At 40.0% G+C, this 25,176-nt stretch overlaps 1 protein-coding gene across 2 annotated transcripts in view; it reads left to right on the plus strand.

Moving 5' to 3' along the window:
• Positions 1-22,225, plus strand: part of LOC124797960 (kelch-like protein diablo) — an 81,476-nt gene extending 59,251 nt beyond the window's left edge. The window contains exons 9-13 of one of the 2 annotated variants that reach the window (XR_007016904.1): positions 10,935-11,068; positions 14,081-14,289; positions 19,723-19,910; positions 20,018-20,244; positions 20,563-22,225. Coding sequence is in view for 1 of the 2 variants with exons in the window: in XM_047261118.1 (XP_047117074.1) it covers positions 10,935-11,068; positions 14,081-14,289; positions 19,723-19,910; positions 20,018-20,039 (553 nt within the window). In the remaining variant the exon portion in view is untranslated. Of the gene's footprint in view, positions 1-10,934; positions 11,069-14,080; positions 14,290-19,722; positions 19,911-20,017; positions 20,443-20,562 lie in introns of those variants that run through there. The other variant, XM_047261118.1, reaches the window with a different exon arrangement.
• Positions 22,226-25,176: the final 2,951 nt, after the last annotated feature.

Genomic DNA, 25,176 nt, shown 5'->3' on the forward strand with positions numbered 1-25,176 from the left:
TCCAGACTGGAGCAGATTCGTTTGCCACGAAGACCTAGGCTGTAGGGAAGGGACCGTTTGATGTGGAATGGGTGGCAGCTGTCATAATGGAGGTACTGTTGCTTGTTGGTGGGTTTGATGTGGACAGACGTGTGAAGCTGGCCATTGGACAGGCGGAGGTCAACGTCAAGGGAAGTGGCATGGGATTTTGAGTAGGACCAGGTGAATCTGATGGAACCAAAGGAGTTGAGGTTGGAGAGGAAATTCTGGAGTTCTTCTTCACTGTGAGTCCAGATCATGAAGATCTCATCAATAAATCTGTAACAAACTTTGGGTTGGCAGGCCTGGGTAACCAAGAAGGCTTCCTCTAAGCGACCCATGATAGGTTGGCGTACGAGGGGGCCATCCTGGTGCCCATGGCTGTTCCCTTTAATTGTTGGTATGTCTGGCCTTCGAAAGTGAAGAAGTTGTGGGTCAGGATGAAGCTGGCTAAGGAAAGAGGATTTTGGTAGGGTGGCAGGTGATAGGCGTGAAAGGAAGTGCTCCATCGCAGCGAGGCCCTGGAGGTGCGTAATATTTGTGTATAAGGAAGTGGCATCAATGGTTACAAGGATGGTTTCTGGGGGTAACAGACTGGGTAGGGATTCCAGGCATTCGAGAAAGTGGTTGGTGTCTTTGATGAAGGATGGGAGACTGCATGTGATGGGTTGAAGGTGTTGATCTACGTAGGCAGAGATTCGTTCTGTGGGGACTTGGTAACCAGCTACAATGGGACGGCCGGAATGATTGGGTTAGTGAATTTTAGGAAGAAGGTAGAAGGTAGGGGTGCGGGGTGTAGGTGGGGTCAGGAGGTTGATGGAGTCAGGTGAAAGGTTTTGTAGGGGGCCTAAGGTTCTGAGGATTCCTTGAAGCTCCGCCTGGACATCAGGAATGGGATTACCTTGGCAAACTTTGTATGTAGTGTTATCTGAAAGCTGACGCAGTCCCTCAGCCACATACTCCTGACGATCAAGTACCACTGTTGTAGAACCCTTGTCCGCCAGAAGAATGACGATGGATCGGTCAGCCTTCAGATCATGGATAGCCTGGGCTTCAGCAGTGGTGATGTTGGGAGTGGGATTAAGGTTTTTTAAGAAGGATTGAGAGGCAAGGCTGGAAGTCAGAAATTCCTGGAAAGTTTGGAGAGGGTGATTTTGAGGAGGAGGAGGTGGGTCCTGCTGTGACGGAGGACGGAACTGTTCCAGGCAGGGTTCAATTTGGATAGTGCCTTGGGGAGTTGGACCATTAGGAGTAGGATTAGGATCATTTTTCTTGGTGGCAAAGTGATATTTCGAGCAGAGAGTACGGGTGTAGGACAGTAAATCTTTGACAAGGGCTGTTTGGTTGAATCTGGGAGTGGGGCAGAAGGTGAGGCCTTTGGATAGGACAGAGGTTTCGGATTGGGAGAGAGGTTTGGAGGAAAGGTTAACTACTGAATTAGGACTCATTAATATTAATTTAATTCCCATACAGCTGTGGTTTATCTTTTGTTAAAATCTGAGTTATTCTGAATTTGTGTAAACATCTTTCAGCAGTTCCCAAGTAGTGTTTGACTGTGTTTTAGGTCAGAATTCAACAAATCCAGATCAAATTTTGCGGTGACAAATAAGTGCATAGGCATCCCTGCTCAGTGGCAATTTGAATAAAAGCATTTCAGTTCTTTGGCTACCATATTTACAAAAAACTAAAGAGAAAAAAAAATTGGGTTATGAAACTGATGTTTTGGCCAGCTTTGCAGCAGTTCTCTTGAGGTAGCTTCATCAGCCACTTGTTTCATTCCTACTACAATGAAAATTATTGCTTGCTGTGGAAAAATTATATTACCTTATCATCAGTAACCTCTCTTGTACGTAATTGTCAATAATAGTGTTAAATATTCACAGCTCGTGGTCTAGTGGCTAGCGTTGCTGCCTCTGGATCATGGGGTCCCGGGTTCGATTCCCGGCTGGATTGAGGATTTTCTCTGTCCGGGGAATGGGTGTTTGTGTTGCCCTCATCATTTCATCATCATCATCTTCATTATTATTCGTGACAGTAGCCAGATTGGACTGTTTAGAAATTGGGGCTTTGTACAGGTGCTGATGATCATGCAGTTGAGTGCCCCACAAACCAATCATCATGATCATCATCAATAATTTTAAACAGTAGAAAATCCAGGATAGAATGTAACAACATTATGGAAAGGATAGTGGCTAGTCACTATATTGTGGAGATGCTGAGTCACAGATAGGCACAGCAAAAAGACTGTCAGAAAGTGAGCTTTCAGCCAACAAGGCCTCTGTCAGAAATAAACACACACACACACACACACACACACACACACACACACACACACACACACACACAGTCTCTGCTGAGGCCACACTGTGAGCAGCAGTGCATGACAAGGGAAGCAACCAGGTGGTGAGGAGGAGGAGGAGGAGGAGGCCGGGGGGGGAGGTTGTGGGTAGGGGGGGATCAAGGGAGGGATCAAGTGCTGCTTGTCAGAGGGTAGTACAGGGATGAGGTGGAGAGAGGGTAGGACAGCTAGGTGATAGAGAGCTTGTGTAGTGCTGGAATGGGAACAGGCTAGATTGGTAAGGACAATGACTAACGAAGTTTGAGGCCAGCAGAGTTATGGGAACGGAGAATATATTGCAGGGAGGGTTTCCACCTGTGCAGTTCAGAAAGTTGATGTTGGTGGAACAATCCAGATGGTACAGGCTGTGAAAGAGACATTGAAATGAAGAATGTCATGTTGGGTGGCGTGTTCAGCAATGGGGTGGTCTAGCTGTTTCTCAGACACAGTTTGTCGGTGCCCCTTAATGCGTACAGACAGCTTGTTGGTTGTCATGCCCATATAGAGTGAGCACAGCAGTTGCAGCTTAGCTTGTAGATCACATGACTGGTTTCACAGGTAATCCTGCCTTTGATGCGATAGGATTTATGGGAGAGATCTTGGCATCTAGGTCTATTGCAGGGATACAAGCCATGAGGAAAGGGGTTGAGAAAAGGTGTTGTGTAGGGATGGACGAGTGTATTGTGTAGATGTGGTGGGTGGTGGGATTCCAGTGTGGGAAGGATAGTGAGTAGGACATTCCTCATTTCAGGACACGACGAGAGGTAGTGGACACCCTAGTGGAAAATGTGATTCAGTCGCTCCAGTCCTGGGTGGTGCTGAGTCACGAGGGGAATGCTCCTGTGTGGCCACATTGTGGGACTTTGGGAGGTGGTGAGTGACTGGAGAGATAAGGCAAAGGAGATGTGGTTTTTGTACAAGATTGGGGGGGGGGGGGGGGAGGTAATTACAGTTTGTGAAGACCTCATTGAGACTCTCGATATATTTCATCAGAGAACACTCATCACTATAGATGCCTTAGTCACAAGTGGCTAGGCTGTGTGGAAGGGTCTTCTTGGTATAGAATGGGTGGCAGCTGTCGAAGTGGGAGATTGCTGGTGGCTGGTAGGATTGATGTGGACGGAGACCCTGATGTAGCCATCTTTGAGGTGGAGGTTAACATTGAAGAAGGTGGCTTGTTGGGCTGAGTAGGACCAGGTGAATCAAATGGGGGAGAAGGTGTTGAGCTAATGCAGGAATGTAGGTAGGGTGTCCTCACCCTCGATCCAGATCATGAAGATGTCATCATTGCATCTGAACCAGGTGAGGACTTTAGATTCTGGGTGTTTAGGAAGGATTTCCCTAGATGGTCCTTGAATAGGTTGGCATAGGATGTTGCTGTGCAGGTGCCCATAGCTATACCGTAGATTTGTTTGTAGATAGTGTCTTCAAAGGAGAAGTGAGTTAATTTTTTTTTTTTTTTTTTTTTTCAATATCATTTGCTGTTGATGCCCTCAGGCACCTGGAGCAGTAGTTTTCATTATCTTCATGACCCTGCGCGAAACGTTGGCACCAAACAAGATGCGATGCAGTGCCACACCTCCATCCACTCATAAATATTTAAAGTGAACACAAATTGTAAGTTCATTTTCTTACTGCAAGTTAAAACTTCCTAAGCAAACCAAAAGATGTGTAACTTTTAAATAACAAACAATTAAATATGCATTCAATATAGTTATGAGAGTAAAAATTCTGGAAATATGCAGTCCATGAAATGGAAAATTCCATGTAATTTTACACAACAGAAAAAAGTTGTTTACTGTGGAGTGGTGGCCCAGACAAATACATGATAGCTGTATTTTGGGTCACAAGGAAACTCTTCTACATGCATGTTAGGAATGCTATCACAACAAATACATGCTGCAGTGATACCTGTTCTTAAGCAGAGTACAGCGGTGTAAATAAATCACTTCCAACTGTATTTTGAGATGTACAGTATCTGATGCAACTGAAAATGCAGTGCTATGTGAACACTTTAAACACATTTTATTGGCCACACAAGTCTTGAAATGCTGTCTCAAAACTCTGTAGAAATTGAGAGTTCTTTGTTGATAAACCACTAAATATGTATTTAGAGGTAATTGTAATGGTGAAAGACAGTTGGAAAAAGTTCAGCGTCCTGTACCAAGTTGCCTTGCAAGTGGACCAAGTGTGTCCACAAATGATTTACTTTTATCACACACTTTAATAATCCCTATATCATTCCCTTGGAGTGTCATGTTTGAAATTATTTATGTGTGTCATTTTATCAGTGAAAGAAGCTGTGCACATGCGGCAGAACAAGGCATGAAGTTAGTGCAGCTTGCCACCTCGGCCTGCCTTTTGAACAAGCTGTGGGGACTTGCCAGTGCCAGTGCCTTGTGGGACAACGTTGGAACAAAGTGCCCTACGTAGTCATGACTTGCCTCCAAAAGCAAATCAAAGATAATACTTTCGAAGACAGTCTCACCAGCCGCATATAAGACCCTTAAAGGAATGGTGTATCAGATATGGGTCCCTCCTCCGGGACACACAGCTCTTCTTTGAATATCCTGACCCAACCAGAAAAAGTAGATATGTAGGCTTTACTGTGTAGGTGACGCCCCCTCATAAGTGTATTATGTGACATTGAAAGTGTATAATGTAATGTAGAGATACAGTATTCCAAGGCAATTTCACAGCTGGGGCCTTCATGATAAGTGCCTTCTGCTTTTACTGGAGTCCTTTCCTTCCAGAGTCGTCTTTCCATCAAGGTAGCAACATATTCCCGCAAGAATGTTTTCCTACAACAGTAATGAGCCCACTGAAATTATCACTGTTTATCAATGAATTTAATTTACTGTTTTTCCTTTTGCCTTGCAACAGAAACCTGTCAGTTGTAATTGGTGGTGGGTGTCAAGGTTGGAGGAATGAGCGACGGAAAGAGGCTTTACACTTCATACTAGCCATGTGAATTTCAGGTTTATGTGATTTTTGTACCATTTCCAATTTGGACAACAGAGTGAGGTTTCTGACACTTTTATTCGATGTAATGCTCGTCTGGTTGATATATCCGGAAAAATTTCACACTTAAATTAGAATACAGCAAATTGTATGTACCTGCTCATATTCTATTAAATTTTAAACAAGGGTTGCACTGCACTGCACTGCTTTCTCCAACAAAGGAAATTTATTATATGAATGCATGGTGTCTATTCCTTCGCACATATCCAAAGGACGGACACCATGCAGACTCTGCAGCTGTGATACATATTTTGTAAATTGAAGATGGAGGGTGGGAAAGGAAAGTAAAGGGAAGGAACTGTTTATGTCAGCTGCATCTGGGCTTTGTGCGGAATCAGCAGCAATGAGTGAAAATGTTTACCAGTTTGGGAACCTGGGATCTCTTGCTTACAAGGAAGTTGTGTTAACTACTGCACCATCTGGACACAGTGTTTATCATGGTTGTGCAGACCATCTCAGCATGCTTCTTGGTCTGGCACACATTTTCACTTGTTGCCACTGATTTTGCATAAAGTCCTGATATAGCTGACACAGTTCCTTTCCTTTCTCCTCCTCCACCTTCCCTTTAGATAATAGCAGATTTAGTTGGCTTCTCTGTTGTTATACTAGAGAATGTTCAAAATTTGTTCCTTAAATCTGTCTGTGATATATGGTTACCAAATTTGGAGATACACATTGTTTTGCAAATAAAAAAAAAAAAAAAAAAAAATGTATCTGATACATTACATGGACCATGTGCAACTAGACACTATAATCTTGATAAATGCACTGCCTTGTGGTACCCATTTCAAATTCATTCTGATAATGTACTTTTTGCAGGTTACATACACAATATTTAGCTATACTTGATTTCACTCTCATTTATAGTAAGTAAACTGAATGTAAGTACTTACTGTAACATCTCCTTCTAGGGACGAGCCTGCAGATAGTAGGTGACAACATCAAGACATTTCAGTGGCTCTTGTGTTAGTAGGTGACAACATCAAGACATTTCAGTGGCTCTTGTGTTTGGTAAATATTGCTCTATCTACATCTACATCTACATTGATACTCTGCAAGCCACCCAACGGTGTGTGGCGGAGGGCACTTTACATGCCACTGTCATTACCTCCCTTTCCTGTTCCAGTCGCGTATGGTTCGCGGGAAGAACGACTGTCTGAAAGCCTCCGTGCGCGCTCTAATCTCTCTAATTTTACATTCGTGATCTCCTCGGGAGGTATAAGTAGGGGGAAGCAATATATTCGATACCTCATCCAGAAACGCACCCTCTCGAAACCTGGCGAGCAGGCTACACCGTGATGCAGAGCGCCTCTCTTGCAGAGTCTGCCACTTGAGTTTATTAAACATCTCCGTAACGCTATCACGGTTACCAAATAACCCTGTGACGAAACGCGCCGCTCTTCTTTGGATCTTCTCTATCTCCTCCGTCAGACCGATCTGGTACGGATCCCACACTGATGAGCAATACTCAAGTATAGGTCGAACGAGTGTTTTGTAAGCCACCTCCTTTGTTGATGGACTACATTTTCTAAGCACTCTCCCAATGAATCTCAACCTGGTACCCGCCTTACCAACAATTAATTTTATATGATCATTCCACTTCAAATCGTTCCGCACGCATACTCCTAGATATTTTACAGAAGTAACTGCTACCAGTGTTTGTTCCGCTATCATATAATCATACAATAAAGGATTCTTCTTTCTATGTATTCGCAATACATTACATTTGTCTATGTTAAGGGTCAGTTGCCACTCCCTGCACCAAGTGCCTATCCGCTGCAGATCTTCCTGCATTTCGCTACAATTTTCTAATGCTGCAACTTCTCTGTATACTACAGCATCATCCGCGAAAAGCCGCATGGAACTTCCGACACTATCTACTAAGTGATTTATATATATTGTGGAAAGCAATGGTCCCATAACACTCCCCTGTGGCACGCCAGAGGTTACTTTAACGTCTGTAGACGTCTCTCCATTGATGACAACATGCTGTGTTCTGTTTGCTAAAAACTCTTCAATCCAGCCACACAGCTGGTCTGATATTCCGTAGGCTCTTACTTTGTTTATCAGGCGACAGTGCGGAACTGTATCGAACGCCTTCCGGAAGTCAAGAAAAATAGCATCTACCTGGGAGCCTGTATCTAATATTTTCTGGGTCTCATGAACAAATAAGGCGAGTTGGGTCTCACACGATCGCTGTTTCCGGAATCCATGTTGATTCCTACAAAGTAGATTCTGGGTTTCCAGAAATGACATGATACGCGAGCAAAAAACATGTTCTAAAATTCTACAAGAGATCGACGTAAGAGATACAGGTCTATAGTTTTGCGCATCTGCTCGACGACCCTTCTTGAAGACTGGGATTATCTGTGCTCTTTTCCAATCATTTGGAACCCTCCGTTCCTCTAGAGACTTGCGGTACACGGCTGTTAGAAGGGGGGCAAGTTCTTTCGCGTACTCTGTGTAGAATCGAATTGGTATCCCGTCAGGTCCAGTGGACTTTCCTCTATTGAGTGATTCCAGTTGCTTTTCTATTCCTTGGACACTTATTTCGATGTCAGCCATTTTTTCATTTGTGCCAGGATTTAGAGAAGGAACTGCAGTGCGGTCTTCCTCTGTGAAGCAGCTTTGGAAAAAGGTGTTTAGTATTTCAGCTTTACGCGTGTCATCCTCTGTTTCAATGCCATCATCATCCCGTAGTGTCTGGATATGCTGTTTCGAGCCACTTACTGATTTAACGTAAGACCAGAACTTCCTAGGATTTTCTGTCAAGTCGGTACATAGAATTTCACTTTCGAATTCAATGAACGCTTCACGCATAGCCCTCCTTACGCTAACTTTGACATCGTTTAGCTTCTGTTTGTCTGAGAGGTTTTGGCTGCGTTTAAACTTGGAGTGGAGCTCTCTTTGCTTTCGCAGTAGTTTCCTATCTTTGTTGTTGTACCACGGTGGGTTTTTCCCGTCCCTCACAGTTTTACTCGGCACGTACCTGTCTAAAACGCATTTTACGATTGCCTTGAACTTTTTCCATAAACACTCAACATTGTCAGTGTCGGAACAGAAATTTTCGTTTTGATCTGTTAGGTAGTCTGAAATCTGCCTTCTATTACTCTTGCTAAACAGATAAACCTTCCTCCCTTTTTTTATATTCCTATTAACTTCCATATTCAGGGATGCTGCAACGGCCTTATGATCACTGATTCCCTGTTCTGTACATACAGAGTCGAAAAGTTCGGGTCTGTTTGTTATCAGTAGGTCCAAGATGTTATCTCCACGAGTCGGTTCTCTGTTTAATTGCTCGAGGTAATTTTCGGATAGTGCACTCAGTATAATGTCACTCGATGCTCTGTCCCTACCACCCGTCCTAAACATCTGAGTGTCCCAGTCTATATCTGGTAAATTGAAATCTCCACCTAAGACTATAACATGCTGAGAAAATTTATGTGAAATGTATTCCAAATTTTCTCTCAGTTGTTCTGCCACTAATGCTGCTGAGTCGGGAGGCCGGTAAAAGGAGCCAATTATTAACCTAGTTCGGTTGTTTAGTGTAACTTCCACCCATAATAATTCACAGGAACTATCCACTTCTACTTCACTACAGGATAAACTACTACTAACAGCGACGAACACTCCACCACCGGTTGCATGCAATCTATCCTTTCTAAACACCGTCTGTACCTTTGTAAAAATTTTGGCAGAATTTATCTCTGGCTTAAGCCAGCTTTCTGTACCTATAACGATTTCAGCTTCGGTGCTTTCTATCAGCGCTTGAAGTTCCGGTACTTTACCAACGCAGCTTCAACAGTTGACAATTACAATACCGTTTGCTGCTTGGTCCCCGCATGTCCTGACTTTGCCCCGCACCCGTTGAGGCTGTTGCCCTTTCTGTACTTGCCCAAGGCCATCTAACCTAAAAAACCGCCCAGCCCACGCCACACAACCCCTGCTACCCGTGTAGCCGCTTGTTGCGTGTAGTGGACTCCTGACCTATCCAGCGGAACCCGAAACCCCACCACCCTATGGCGCAAGTCGAGGAATCTGCAGTCCACACGGTCGCAGAACCGTCTCAGCCTCTGATTCAGACCCTCCACTCGGCACTGTACCAAAGGTCCGCAGTCAGTCCTGTCGACGATGCTGCAGATGGTGAGCTCTGCTTTCATCCCGCTAGCGAGACTGGCAGTCTTCACCAAATCAGATAGCCGCCGGAAGCCAGAGAGGATTTCCTCCAATCCATAGCGACACACATCATTGGTGCCGACATGAGCGACCACCTGCAGATGGGTGCACCCTGTACCCTTCATGGCATCTGGAAGGACCCTTTCCACATCTGGAATGACTCCCCCCGGTATGCACACGGAGTGCACGTTGGTTTTCTTCCCCTCTCTTGCTGCCATTTCCCTAAGGGGCCCCATTACGCGCCTGACGTTGGAGCTCCCAACTACCAGTAAGCCCACCCTCTGCAACTGCCTATACACTTGTAAATAAATTAATTAAAAAAAAACGCTCTTGTTTCCAGGCCACTAGCACATGTGTGTATCACGTTAGTAGACAAGGAGATACTTTGTTTAAATCCTGTTGTGAAAGGTACTTCCACTATCAGTATTTTTTCCTGTAAAGGGAGAAGTAGTGATGGCATCAGGTATCTGATCATCAGACTTTGTGCTCAAGTCCTCAGTTAAAATTCCAAGCTATACTGCATTGTCTCATTGAATGAGTGCATGTGACGCTGTTGATGGAGAACCACTCTTTGAATGGGAACATTAAGGGCAGTGGACATCTCGGAGCTGTGTGGTGGTACCAGATTTTGTCCTCTCCCTCACCCCACAACACGGATGGCATGAACGCAATGGCAAACCACCTGTACTAATATCTTTCCCAAGATACCAACATGTGATTTCCACTTCTGACTCCAACACTCATTCCTTCAGTATTTGACTGACTTTGATAAGATAAATCAACTTCAGTTTATATGAATTCCGGAATTCTTAGACACTGTGCTCTCTGTATGCCCTCATGATCTCCTTCTTTTTAGTGTACAAACACCTGCATCATACATTAAAAGCAATTTTGATTTTCTAAGCTGGCATCTTCTGTTTATTTCCTGATGATTGTGGCTCAGTTTGCACTTAACCTTCTGCCACTGCAGTCCAAACATACATCTTGTTGCATTTTGAAAATAATACTGTCACAACTGCTGCTGCCTTTTTACAACTGTAGAATGTGACATGTCTACAGTGTCAGTTCTATTTCTGTACTACCCGGTTTGACAATCTTAACTATTCAAAAAGAGCCAACAAAGTACACAGTCCTAGAAACAAATGATTAATGTGTGTTACAAAACTGTATGGTATAATTTTTGAGAAATAGAACTTTTAGACAAAATTTTACAGCACTTCAGTGCTATATATTCTGGTCCTTTCTCACTGTTGGCGTGGCATAAAAATGTTGAGAAAAGGAAAACTAATCTACTAAGTGTTGTTCAGGATTCAGAAGACTGAAAGGTATTTCCTGGATAAAAATTATTTTCTACTGAATTTGTTTTTTTCTCTCTACCCAGATATGACCCAAAAGAAAACAAATGGAGTAAAGTTGCACCTATGACCACACGGCGACTAGGTGTTGCAGTAGCTGTTCTTGGAGGTTTTCTTTATGCTATTGGAGGGTCAGATGGCCAGTGTCCGCTTAATACAGGTAAGTCCTGAAAAAAAAGTATAATATGCTGCAAAGGGGTTGGTCTATTGCATTTGAGGAGCAGTAATACATATCACAGCATTTGGTTCGTTAATTAATCAGTTAACATTTTATTGCATACCCAATTGTAGAGTATACATCTGCATTTGTCATTTTACCATAATACGAGAGCTAGCCATGGAATGAGTTTTACCAGGGCCATAAACAGCAGGAGATATAGTGTCCTTGTTGCATTTATTGGAACAAATGTGACAAGCGTCAAAATATTTTATGGCATAAAGTACATCTGCAATTGCGGATATTTGTCACATCATGAGATAAAATTTTACACTCCTTTGACACAGAAGTCTGCTGCAAGGAATTGGAACTTGGGTGCAATAGCCATGTGCACCTCTTCTTTACCTGAAAATTTTGGCAATACACGTAAGAAGAAGTGGAAATTAAGACTTTCATAAAATAGCATTTGGATAGCTGCAGGCTGTAAGGTTCTGTAATCACAAAGTAGTGGTTCTCCATGATGCAAACCTTGCTCCACATTTCATTATTGATGGGGTATAACTGCTTATTACTCCCTTTATCATAACTTTTTTAAAACTTCAAGGAACTATCAGCAGTGATGTCTCATCTGAACGCTCGTGTCATCCATCACACACACTGAACAGAGCTGACTATGAATTTTGATCAACACTTCACATTATGCATCTAAACTTGTCACAGACATTACATTGCTGTCAGAGGGGAAGAAAACAGTCGCAAATGTCAGTTGTTATGATGATGGTACTGAAAGCTTTGGCAAAATGGCAGCTGTTTTTCAGTGGGTTCATCAAGCATTGTCTTTTGCAGTGCATGTTGCATTAACTTTATGCAGTGTGGAAAAAGTTATTTTATGGATAACCATAATTTTTTCATGTACTTTCTTTGTAGAGTTTTTGTTAAATGTACTTACCATGCGATCAGATCAAGGGAACTATGGAGAAGTAAAAGTCATCGCAACACGTGTTATTTCTATTCCGTCTAGAGACATATGTACTGACACCCTGCTACTTTCCATATCACCCTAACAGATTTGCCGAGGCCAGGCTCCGAGCAACAGCACATGATGTGAGAAGCAGTGTGGGTGATGTGGCTAAGGAGGGGGCAGCAGATTAGGGGTGGAGAAGGATGAAGGGGGGAGCATACAGGGACTTGATGGGAAGACAATAAGGCAGCTAGGTGTAGACAGGAGGTTAGACAATGGGAGGGTAGGGGTGGAGTAACAGAGAAGTAAAAGGACTGGGTGCGTTGGTGGAATAGAATGCTTTGTAGTGCTGGAGTGGGAACAGGGAAGGAGATGGATGGGTGAAGGACAGTGACTAACGAAGACTGAAGCTGGGACGGTGGGGTCTCTCTCACAGACAGCTTATCACTTGTTGTCAGTTATTCGTTATTACAGTTTTGATAGTTGTCTTTGGACTGGACTCTTTGTTATTTGACAGATGGAAAGTGCCATTCTGCAATGTGTGATCAAAAGAATTTCCACACTAGGCAAGAAGAGTGCTTTAGACTTATGTTCCTTTATCATATTAAATATGTTTGATCTAGGAGGGAGAACTTTTAGGTTCTGAAACAGGTTAAGGTATATGTTAAAGCAAGAAAGCAGCTATTGGAAATTAATTTTATTTGTTATGTTAAGAATTAAGTATTGTTTAACTGCTATATTCTATTTGGGATTTGGTTGGTTTCCAATTGGTGCTTGTGACCTGTCAGCAAAGCACCAAGTTCCTCCCCCCCCCCTTTTTTCCCATGCATGTTTTTGTATTTAAAAGGTGTAATCTTGTGTTTTGTAAAGTTTAGATTTGAGCACTTCATAGCACAGTTGTCATTTCTTTTGAGTTGACATCTACACAGCTCAGTAAGCATCAACCTCTGTTGACGACACTTCAGGAATGTAGCAAGGCTTTCGTAGGTGGTGAAGATTAGATAAAATTTACTATTTGCATTGCGTCTTCACTCTCTTTTAGTTACTAGGCCGTTCGTGTGCCAAAGTGGTGTGAAATTTCAGCATGCATGTGTCTTTTCTCCAGTCATCTGGTTTGGTTTTCCTCTTTTAACTTGTTTTGGATGGATATCATCTTCACTTTTGTTTATCCAGTAATCTACATCACTGGAAAACAGCTCGACAAGGTTTGTGGACCATTCAGTTCTATATTTGAGACTATGGAGCTAGAGACCCAGATTTCTGTCCTTTGATGTCGAGGACAAAGATGTGGGTGGTGAAGGGTGCAGAAGAGGTGGATGGGAGACATTCATTATTGGCCCCTCCAACTGCCACTTTTACTGCTCCACAGTGTAGTTGTTTAGCTGTCGTGGAATTGTTGCTCTCATTCGTGCTATTTTGATGAGTTTACGAGTTATATCTAAAATTAAAATACATAAATTAAATTATTACATTTTATTGGAACTTAAGTTGTGGCTTCCTCTATGGGTGTTAGTGGCAGTCAGCAGCCTATAAAAAATTCATCCATGCAGCAAAAATTGCTTCGAATTTTCTACTAATCTCCACAATAAAGTAAAACCTGTGTAGAATACAACCAATACAATCAGTAAAGACTACACAAAAAGAGAGGAAAGTGCTGGTTGCTGTTTGAGTTCTTTCTAACCAGGATTATTACCAAATCATCCCTCTCTTACATTGTTTTCATGGGCTAAAAGTACAATGAGTGATCTTTATTGCCAGTGTAGTATTTCCCACTTAATACATGAGCAAATACCAGTGCAGCGAAGTGGTAAAATGCTTCCGGAAGTAAAAATTATATAAAAGAGATTGTGGAGTGTTATATCCTGTAGTGACTTAGCCACCTAAATCAGAAAGCATCTTTAAATGCCACCTTTCCGTAGTGAAGTTTGTTTTTTGCAGCTTAACTGTTCACTGCAGAAATGATTTATAAGACTGACTGTGTTATAACATGTGTATTGTTATCTAGGATATTCCTGCATCTAACGACTTTTTTTTTCCAATTCATTTTGATGTAGTGGAGCGCTACGACCCTAGGCAGAACAAGTGGTCGCCTGTGTCCCCCATGTCAACACGACGCAAGCACTTGGGCTGTGCCGTGTTTAACAATCTCATATATGCTGTTGGGGGCAGAGACGACTGCATGGAGCTGTCCAGCGCCGAGCGGTATAATCCACACTCAAACACATGGAGCCCAATTGTTGCTATGACATCGCGAAGAAGTGGGGTAAGGAAACTGTGCTAAAATTAATACTGAATTGTTTCAACCAATGAGTATGAAAGGTAAATTTTGTTTCTCCACTCTCACCTCTTCCCTCCTTCCTTTGTTTAAGTGATTTGCTTTCATCCCATGATGATAGGAGCAACTCGGTTGTTACTGCTGCACACTTGCCAGAAGGAAACAGCAGCATTTTTTCAGTGAACAAAAAACAGAGAACTTAACTGTAAATGATGAGCACATACTTGGCTGTTGTTCGAAAAATTGTGCATTGAAGGCTTTTGTCTTGGCAAACATAAATTCTCTGCAAGAATTAACTGTGATTGTTACTAAAATAAATGGAAATGAGGATGCATTGTTTTTGTAATGAGGCCTCAAGATTGTTATTTTGTTCCAGTCATTCTGATTGGGGTTTGCATGGTTTTCTAAAACCATTTCAGTTAAATTTCAAGTTGGCTTACTACCATTAGACGTGGTCATCAACTTCATTACTTTGCTATTACAGCAAAGCTTGCTCAAAATCGAATCACATGGGGCCAAAATAAATTTTGCGAATTGGATAAGTTTCCAGATTTTACAAAACTCGCAAGGCTACATAAAGTTTCTCAGATGTCATGCACAAAAATATAAATTTGTATTTTTCCATTTATTTACATACCTTCACTCCTGCACAGTAGATGTTCATTTAGTGTATATTGTACAATAAAACACCAGACTATTACATTAATTGGTAAATAAGATGGGATTTCCTTAATTTTATTCTAACTTTCAATTCATTTATTGTTGTATGTACATAAATGTTATTCTTGTATTTATTTGCTTTAAAGTTTACTTTTTTGCCACATATCAAGGAGGGAAACCTGTTTGAAATTTCTATTTAAATTTTTTTCTATGCAGTTTTTTTGCATTATACAGTAGTTCAAGCTGCTTGGGAGCAAATTGAATAACATTGTTTATGCACATAATAGCTTCTTCAGGCACATTAATTTTTCTAAACATCATTTTGTTCCTTTTCTTCTTCCTGATTACTTTCTGTGTTACAGATTTCTATTGAATCTGTTGCTGAAGTAAAAGTAGTGAGTGAGTTGACAGAAAGTCATCATTTTGAATGTAATCATTTGCACTACATGAAATGTTTTGGATTTTAATTAATTCAGCAATTGCAGCTGCATTTTCTTGAGCTTTGATGGCCACAAAAGTCTTGATCTTGACCTCCAAACTCCATTTTGTTGAAGCCCTTGTAATAGTTGTGGCCTTTATTTCCCTTATGACTAAGCAATCCAATTTACTGCATCCAGGACTGAAACTGACCATGCAAAAGCAAATATACTTTCGGCTTCTTCAACGCTAAGAACAAGAAACTGCGTTAATAAACACCTTTAATGGGACTTGAATGTGTAAATAACCCCCATTTCATGGGTTGTGTGAAATTGTTTTGAACCTTTTAGAAACCAAGCTAATGTCACGTTTGATAACTTGACATTGGGGTGAGGGCAGGCTGCATTGTCCAGGAAAAGGGGAACTTGGTGATTTCCTTTTTTCATTTTGGTATTGAAAAAGCTCAGCCGTTCTTCCATGAGGCTATTCACCATCCATGCCTTTTTATTGCTTCGCAATGTAACTGGAAGCTTACTGACATAAATGTCTTTGAAATAACATGGTTTTGCCTCCTTTCCAGTCACCAGTGGTTTCTCGGTTTTACCTTACACGTTTCCACACGGCAGTACACTAAGTGTGGACATTTTTCTGCTGGTCCACTTTTCACCTTGAATTGCTAGAGATTTTGAAGTCAATGCACGATCAGTGAATGATATAACAGTCCCATTTCTTCAGCAATGAACACATTTTTTTGGTCATAATTTGTAGCTAAGTTATACAGAATGCCTTCCATTTTGTTGCTACACTTTTCTGGACATCCTTACCTTCCCCCACCACTTCATTAAATGTCCAGCAAACTCTTTAATGACTTTGAGCCTCACTTTGCAACATGGGTCCAGACAAAGATAAGTTTTTGCCTTGCACTTATGAACCATTTCCTACACTATCTTGTTAATTTCTTCATCTTCTTTGCCTTTCTTTTCATTTGCCTGACCTCTTTCATTCATTCATCCCCTGTCTCATTATTGTTTCTTAAAGTATCATAAATTTTTTATTTTCCACATTTGAAATACACTTTATTTCACGCACAGAGGGTTTGTTTTTCTCACTTGTCGATTATCTTAATCTTTTCGTTAAGTGTTAGCGATCCACACTGCAAGTGCTACTAGTCAACGGAAACTGGCGAAAAGTAATGCGGGTAGTGCATTTCTTTGGAATGCTTGACCTTGCCAGGTGAAACCATTGTTTAACAGAACACCATCCACTTCTTCCACTGTGCAAATTCAAAGTTAATAATTGTGCCCAAAATATTTTTATGTATTATGAAGCCAGTTCCAAGGTGCAATGTATTTTTCATAATTTCTTTTTCTTTGGATACCTGAAATCTCCAGAATCAAAATTTATTTCATCCATGAATCTGGTTTCCTGTAGTGCCGTTATGAAGGTGTCTGTTAGATGTTTTTGTTTTCCAGCTTTTAGGAGAGAATTTGTGTTGAAAGTAGCTACATAACTTGATTACTTTGGATTTTACATGAGGTTCCAAGACACTCCGGCTTCTCTCTGTGTAACGCTGCAGACTCCCCAGATTTCAGTTGTCTGTCTGGGCACTGGTGTAGCGGATTGTCCACTTGTGGTGATCTGTTTCACATCTCAGTGTTCCATGATTGATAACATTAATTATGTGGTGATTCTTATTGTTAGAGCCACTGCTTTACAACCATGGATGTTAGTCCTGGAAGTTTTTCTCAGTCACCACTAACGTGAGGAACAGACACTGACCAAAGGCTGCCCAATCTGTAGACAGCTGCCTTTGGATTTTGATTTCTTTGTTGGTCCACTAGTGGTATTTTATGTTTACCTGTAGAGCCTTCCCTTATCTGCTACCTGGGGACATGTCCAGTAGGGGAACAGGATCCCCCTAAGGTGTGGTTGTTGTTCTTGTTATAATAATAATAAATAATTATTATTATTATAATTACTACTACTATTACTACTACTACTATTACTACCATTACTACGAGCACCACCACCACAGTCACCAGCTGAAAATGACCGACTGTGCTTGGTTTTATGCCATTTGTTTTATGAATTGGAAATGAAAAGTTCAGCTAATCATTATGTTTGTGGTGCCTTTAACTTATTCAAACTATTTCTTGTAAACTGCATTTGAAGTTTTGCTTTTGGGTGCAAAGACAAATAAGTTTTGTGGTTGTTCAACATATGAACATGCTATGCACGGTTGCCCACATAAGAGGCACAGTTTTATTACATTTGCTCCACAGCATAATAATATTTGCCTTGGTAGTCTTACTGTACACTAATCATACTGAAAATTAGAATCTTTTAAAGCTGAATAGTAAGTTAGCTGAAATGAGTGGAATTTGTGGTAGGAATGCTGAATTTGCTTTTTTTTTTTTAATTATTCCACTTCTATGATATTGTGTAGAAGGTCTTTTGGACTGATATACGAGGGTGAGTCAAATGAAAACCTTAAATTTGTAATGACAAATCGAAATTTCGCGCCATTATCCTGTAATTTGGTAAACATGCTACAAACAGTGTGCAGAATGGCCTGTAGGTGGCAGCATAGTGCAGATGCACACATACCATCGCAGTATCAGTGTAAAGATGGCCGCCCCACTTGTGACTTGCACCAGGGAAGAAGAGCGTTCTGTTATTCGGTTTTTGCGTAGTGAAGGTGTGAAACCTATTGAAATTCATCGAAGAATGAAGGTTCAGTACAGTGACGCATGTTTGTCACAGCAGCAAGTCTATGAATGGAGTAGGAAGTTCACAAATGGTGTGACTTCAGTGGAAGATGTTCCTCGTCCAGGTCAGGCACAACGAAGTTGTGACTCCACAGAACATTGCAGCAGTTGAAGCCATAGTGAAGGAAAACTGCCGAGTGACACTGAATGACATGAAATGAGAGAACAACGTGTTGATGCTTGTGAAGAACTTCTACGGTGCTTTGAACGAGAAGGTGTGGGCTTCCTTGCAAGAATCGTTCCTGGGGACAAAACGTGGGTTCACTTCCACCAACTGGAAACAAAGAGAGCGAGCAAGGAATGGCACCATTCCTCATCACCAGAACCAAAGAAGTTTCGAACAGAACCATCAGCAGGGAAGGTTATGCTTACACTCTTTTGGGACAAAAAAGGCGTCATTTTGGAGCATTACATGCCTAGAGAGACCACTGTCACCAGTGCATTATACACAGATCTCCTAAAAAATCATCTGCGGCCTGCAATCAAATCAAAGCGATGTGGATTGCTGTCAACAGGTGTACTTTTGCAACATGACAATGCAAGGCCCCACACTGCCTGTACAACAGTTGCAACAATCACAGACCTGAATTTTGAGTGTCTTCCTCATCCACCATACTCACCAGACCTTGTCCCAAGTGATTTCCATATGTTTGGGCCACTCAAAGATGCAATGTGTGGAAAGAAGTTCCGTTCTGATGAAGAGGTATGCCACGCAGTGTACGAGTGGTTGCGCGGACAACCAAAAGAATTTTTTTCTAACGGAATTTATGCACTTTGTAAGGGAAGGAGGGCTTGCATTGAGCTTGGGGGAGATTATGTTGAAAAGTGATACAGCTTTGTACCACTCCTGCACGATAAATAATATTTTAATAAGGTTTTCATTTGACTCACGCTCGTACCAGAGCATTGAGCAGATCTGGGCATTGTGGTGGAAAGTTTATGGTTTTGTCTTGGTTCATAATTGTATCAGTAGATTTAAGTATGTTTTCTTCCCTCAGTATCACATGCTGTTAACTGACTTGTTTGTTGAATTATGCCCATTTTTATAGCTAATATTGTTTCCTTACATAACCATTATGTAGTTTCTCTCTATAAGCAGCTACACTTCTTCAATGAGTTGTTCCTCTGTCTTTACTATGTTGCACAACTCATCAGTTAAGATGATTTTGTCAGAGTGCACATCAGTGCAATAAGTGCCATTTCCAAGTTGCATTCAGAACCATTAGATAAAATTTGAGAATGTTTTAGAACTATCTTGAACTTTTTCCCTAGAAAAATACATTGATGCAAAAGAAGCACACGATGCTCTGTTGACCTCCTCTGTGTGATGGTGACCACTTCACACTCATATCTCCGCCACAACGGCCATCAACACACAACCACCATGGTACACAACAGGGGAACCGAGGAATATATATTGTTCATTGTATTTAATTATCTTTTAACTTAATACAGCGACATGTTCCACAACCATGTGACAATATTGCAATGGTTCTGTTAAATAAAAGATAAAAATAAACAAATTAAGTTTATATTTTGTAGTTCGTGGCACATGCAAGAATTTGTACATTTTTAGGTTGGATTAGCTGTCGTAAATGGACAGCTGTATGCTGTGGGAGGTTTTGATGGAACTGCATATTTAAAGACAATAGAGGTATATGACACAGAGCAGAACCAGTGGAGGTTATGTGGTGCAATGAACTATCGTCGTCTTGGTGGTGGAGTTGGAGTCATGCGTGCTCCGCAGACAGAGAACTATTTCTGGTAGTATTTATTTTATAATACCATTTTTCAAACTGAATTAAGTATATTAACAATAACTTGAAACCACCATAGAAATTACCTTGTTACTGACATTTTCTTGCTTTCAGTAAAAGGAAGATACCTGGATAGAATTGGTCATCAAGATTCCTGCAGTCACTGCTGTATGCTATTAACTCATCTGCTAAATATTTTGGAAGACCAAGGAACACACGTGTCAAATAACTGTGTGTATTCTGAACATCCATTTTTGTAACTTCAGGTACATAGGACAACTAATGTATCATACTAATGTATGATTGTGGAGCAGTGCTTTTATATTGTTGTATTTGCTTAGGTAAGTTTTCTAATAGCAATTTGATATCAGTATTATTTTTCAGTGTATTTATTTTGCAATAACATGGAATTATATGTAATTGTTGAATGTTTATACGACTGTCACCTTCGGTGTCAGCTTTTATGTTTTTTGATAATTGTTGCCTAAGCTTTGAAGAATGAGAATTGTGACGTGTAAATACATGTGAGATGTTTATAAAATTAAACATTTCAATTGTCATTAAGGCGTTAGATTGTGCCAGTTTTTGTTAGTCACAATACTATCTTAAAATCCATAATTATTATACAATTTTTCATGTAGCATTGTTGTGTTTTCCAGGATGCCGCTGTGGCCATTTATTTGATTTATTGGGTTATTTAGATCCTTCCTATCAGTACAAACAGTAAATACATAGTTATTATCATATTGCAGCATCACAACAATTACTACTGATGCGGGACACACCAAAGTTTTTACTGACATTTAGTTTTATATGTAAATGTAAGAAACTATGTAAGGCTGACAAAATGTGTTAGATATCTTTAGCCACAGTCTCTTTTGTGATTGTGGTGTGTGAAAAATTGACAATGAGGAATGTATTTTAAGGGAGGGTGGAAACTTGATTCAGCAATAAGTTAAGATTTTGATTTTCTGTAACAAGAAACTTTCTGTAACCTGTCCCTTTAGTTAGTTTAGTTTGAAACTTTAATCTTCGTACATTTAGAGGTGATGTAGCATTTGTTAAATGACTGGCACAGAAAGAGGCAGAGGTCATGCAACAGGAAAAAGTAGAAAAATCATTTTAGGAGCTCTCTACTGGTGGTTCACAAGTGTATGTCATATTCTTTCCAGTTGTTTGACAGAACAGATGAAGAACTGATTGATTAAATGGAGTCAGATATGTTCAGTACATGCTTTCTGTCCAATGGGGTGTTACAGTATATTAATGCAGCAGTCTCTCCCACATCTTCATTATAAAATTTAATAATTTCCAGTACACTTCTTAATTCATACCTCCTGCCCCTTATGTTTCCTTTATGCATCTTAGGATGTCCACAAACCTCATCAAATCACAGCAGTTTCCAGTGATAACAGCTGTGGAATCTGTAGTTTGCATGTAACCTCACAGCCACTTCCTCTGGTTCGGCCCCACTCTTTGCAGAAGCATTATCTATTACACATTGCTGCCATTGTGATAGCAAGATTTCTATGCTGGAAAGAACATACAGAGGATGAAATAAGTGAGAACAGAAAACTGTTACTGGCGGATTTGTGTTCTGTTCCATCCGTTAACATTAAAATTCAGTAAATGACATTAGAAGCCTGGTGTGTGAAGCTAATCAAGCTCACATAAAATAAATCACACAGTACAGCACAGGTTTATAATAGCTCCCCCCCCCCCCCCTCCAGCGTGCGCGCGCACGCACACACACACGCACACACACACACACGCACACACACACACACACACACACACACACACACACACACACACACACACACACACACACAGAAATACTGGGTGAAGGTGAAACCCTCTGACATAGAGTATGAAATGTGCAGGAGTGATACAGTTATTAACTGCATAGTGAGAAGAGGCTCAAAAAGGCTGAGAAGTAACTGAGGAAATAAAATATTTGATACATATCTTGATGATTGAGTTAAGTGAGTTAGACGTGTGCTTGAAAGATACATCTGATGCAAATATCAATAGTCTTTATCAGTGAATTCAGGCCTGTGCAGATGATGTTTTTTTTGTGTGTTTGTTTCTTTTCCATGTTGCTAAATTTGACCTCAAAAATATTGACTGATTGTATCTTCGTTGGTGGCTTATAGTCTTTAATAGTCACAATTTTATCACCTATGTAGTTTACTGCCAGGTGTGTCTGGATACACATCTTAAGGAGATATTTATGTGAAAATTCGTGGTATTCATTATTAATGTTGGTTGTCATACCTTGCAAAAGACAATTTTTCGAATAATATATGTTGTTTAAAAAGAGCTAAATGTACTTTTGTATGTCTTTGATTGGGAAACGAAAGACTGCCAGGCAAAATTTAGAAAGGAAAAAGTCATTCATCGTCATAACATTGAAATGCTGTGTTCATTCTGATCTTGGATTGGTAATATGAATTACAGATGTTTGTATTTTTAAGTTTCTGGATAGTGTGTATTTGATTTTAAAAAAATACACTCAATTTAACAAACTTCTTTCTTCTAAACTTAAGATGATGAGCATTGCAGACGTGTGATTTTAATAATCACTAAAATACCTGTGACGACTTGTAAAAGTCAACATGTTACTCCACAAATGCACACTCTCAAGAAAAACATGTTACTTTCCTGGCCAATGTTTAGAATTTGAAGAGGACTGTAGCTCCAGTGTTGAGAAAGTAAAATGGACATTTACCGTATTTTAAAAAGTTCCAAATAGAGGTTGCCCATTATTGTGTGTATGCTTTGAATAGGTATGCTACTGAGGAGGACGTAGAGGTAGGATGGTAATCCAAAAATAAAAGAAGCAGTAGAAGTAAAGACTGATTTCCTTAGAAATATGCCACACAAAAAACAGCCAAAAGCAATGAATTACACAGAAGACCATCAGACGAGACTGACAAATTATTGAGAAATATGTACGGGGAAGCTGAGATACATACATCTCTGAAATTAAAACAGACATATATGGATACAATAATACAGCTTACAAAGTATTGAAACATCTTAACTGTAAGTTAAGAGATAGAGAAACAATCCAAATAATACAAAAAGAACAGTGTTTGGCACGTTGTGAGGGAATGTGTACAGCTATGAAATACGAAGTAGTAGTAGTATGAGCTTTAAAACATAAAAAACAAAAAAAGGAACAAGCAGTGATGATAGTAATAGAACTGTTCAAAATATTTATGATATTTATAAACCTATACTGGAGAAACAAATACCTTTCACTTCAGTGGAAGCACACTGTGGTACTCTCTATCTCCAAAAAAGGAGACCAGTTAAATTGTGAAAACTGGTGAGTAATAAGCTTACTGAACCAACTAGTTATACTACATAATCATTACAAGAGAAATGAGTAAATTTTCTGAAATTATCTTGAAAGCAGAGCAATCAGGATTCTGATGAAGAATGAGCTATATTGGTAACATAATTAACTTGAAGCAAATTATTGGACCCCATAAGGAGTACATTATCTTCATTAATTTCATTTGAGGTTTTGCTTTTTTTAAGAGGTAAGTTCTTCCAGATACGTAGCTGTGATTTTCCTAACATTTAATAGACATCATAAAATACATGTATGAAGAGTGAAATATGTATTGCCAGCAAAAGTAATCAAAACTGAAAGATCATCAATGTAGATTTAAGATAATGGTGCAGGTTATCACACATGCTTTTGAATATCTACATCATTAAAATCCTTTTGGAATAGATAAATGAGCATCCAATTTACTCTTTTAAAACTAAAAATCCAGACTATATTCTGACGAAGTTATTTGTAAATGACCAGGTAATTATTGCTAACAGTGACAGTTTACAAAGAGCAACTTACCAGCTACAAAGACTCTGTTTCATAGAGCTTCCAGATTGCTGATAAAAGAGAAGTCATAGCATTTTACAGGAAAACAAAACTAGGTCCAAAATTGTAACAGATAGATAGTTTAGCAAACAACAAATTTTAAGTACTTGTTGTACAGAACACCACATGAAAATGAAATTGATTTTTAACATATGATTGAAAAATTTAACCTAATGACTGTACTGTTAGACAAATCTTATGAAGAAAAATAAGGAGAAACACACATCTGAAATTTTACAAAACACGTGTCACCCCCAGATGTAATATATGAAATTGAAACCTGGATAACAACTAAAAAAAGAACACACTAGAAAATCCAGGTGTATAAATGAGCTTTCTCAGGCATCTAGCAGGATACGCAAGACAAGATTGAAAGCAGAGTACAGAAGTAGAAAACACTAGGATTGGTATCTCTAAATGAAAAAAGTTCAAGAATATTTAAGGGAATAGAGAGAACACATTAGTAGAATTAAAGATAACTAATACTGTACAAATACTAACCTATAGGACAAAGACCCATTCGGAGATCCTAAACCAGATTTAAAGACTTGGACTAACCTCTATAAGCAGGTGTAACTGGCAAAGCCTAATAGGGATAATGATCATGATCATGATGAACAACCTAATTGCTATCAATCAGACTTCTGACTCTTGTGTATAGTTGAGGTTGTAAAAGTGTAACCAGTGTGCTGACAATCAATCCAGAGTTAAGGGTTTGAATTCTGGTTTTCACCATACTTTAACTGGCAAAAAGAGAGGCAGCAGCAAATAATTCCAGGTGTTGTACTAACCCTGGATTAAATTCTCAAAGTCACCACATCCCTTTGTCACAAAGAAAATCTCACTGGCCTTCATAGTGATGTTCTCTCATATTTTAATCAATAAGACAGACATAAACCTAAATCTTTTCATATCAGAATCACCTACAGCTATTCTAAAGCATTTACAAGCACAACACACCAATTTTGCTTCACAGAGGAAATGCACTAGTGAATATAAAGATAGAAAACCTTTCAAATTGGGTGGCTGAACCTAACTATGCATTTCCCAGTCAACTATGCTAAGCATTGCACTGCATAATTTGTCAATCTACTACTATTGTGATAATCTGATGTTCCTATCATTTTGTCCCAGTGAATAAATATATATGGTAAAACCATGATGGGCCACAATTCCTTCCATGACTCATTTAATGAATAAAATGCATTAATTCCTATACATACGTTGCATGCAACCAGAAACTAAAAGCAATATGGAACATTTCTTAAAATTCAGCTTTACATGTAATCTCTAAAGAAAATAGCATTGCATCATCATTAGTAAAACAGTTTAATCCTGCCAGTTTATGAACAGTGCGGAAAAAATAATATTCTGCCAT

This window comes from Schistocerca piceifrons, chromosome 5 (genome assembly GCF_021461385.2).
Source record: "Schistocerca piceifrons isolate TAMUIC-IGC-003096 chromosome 5, iqSchPice1.1, whole genome shotgun sequence".
In the NCBI taxonomy this organism is placed as follows: Eukaryota; Metazoa; Arthropoda; class Insecta; order Orthoptera; family Acrididae; genus Schistocerca; species Schistocerca piceifrons.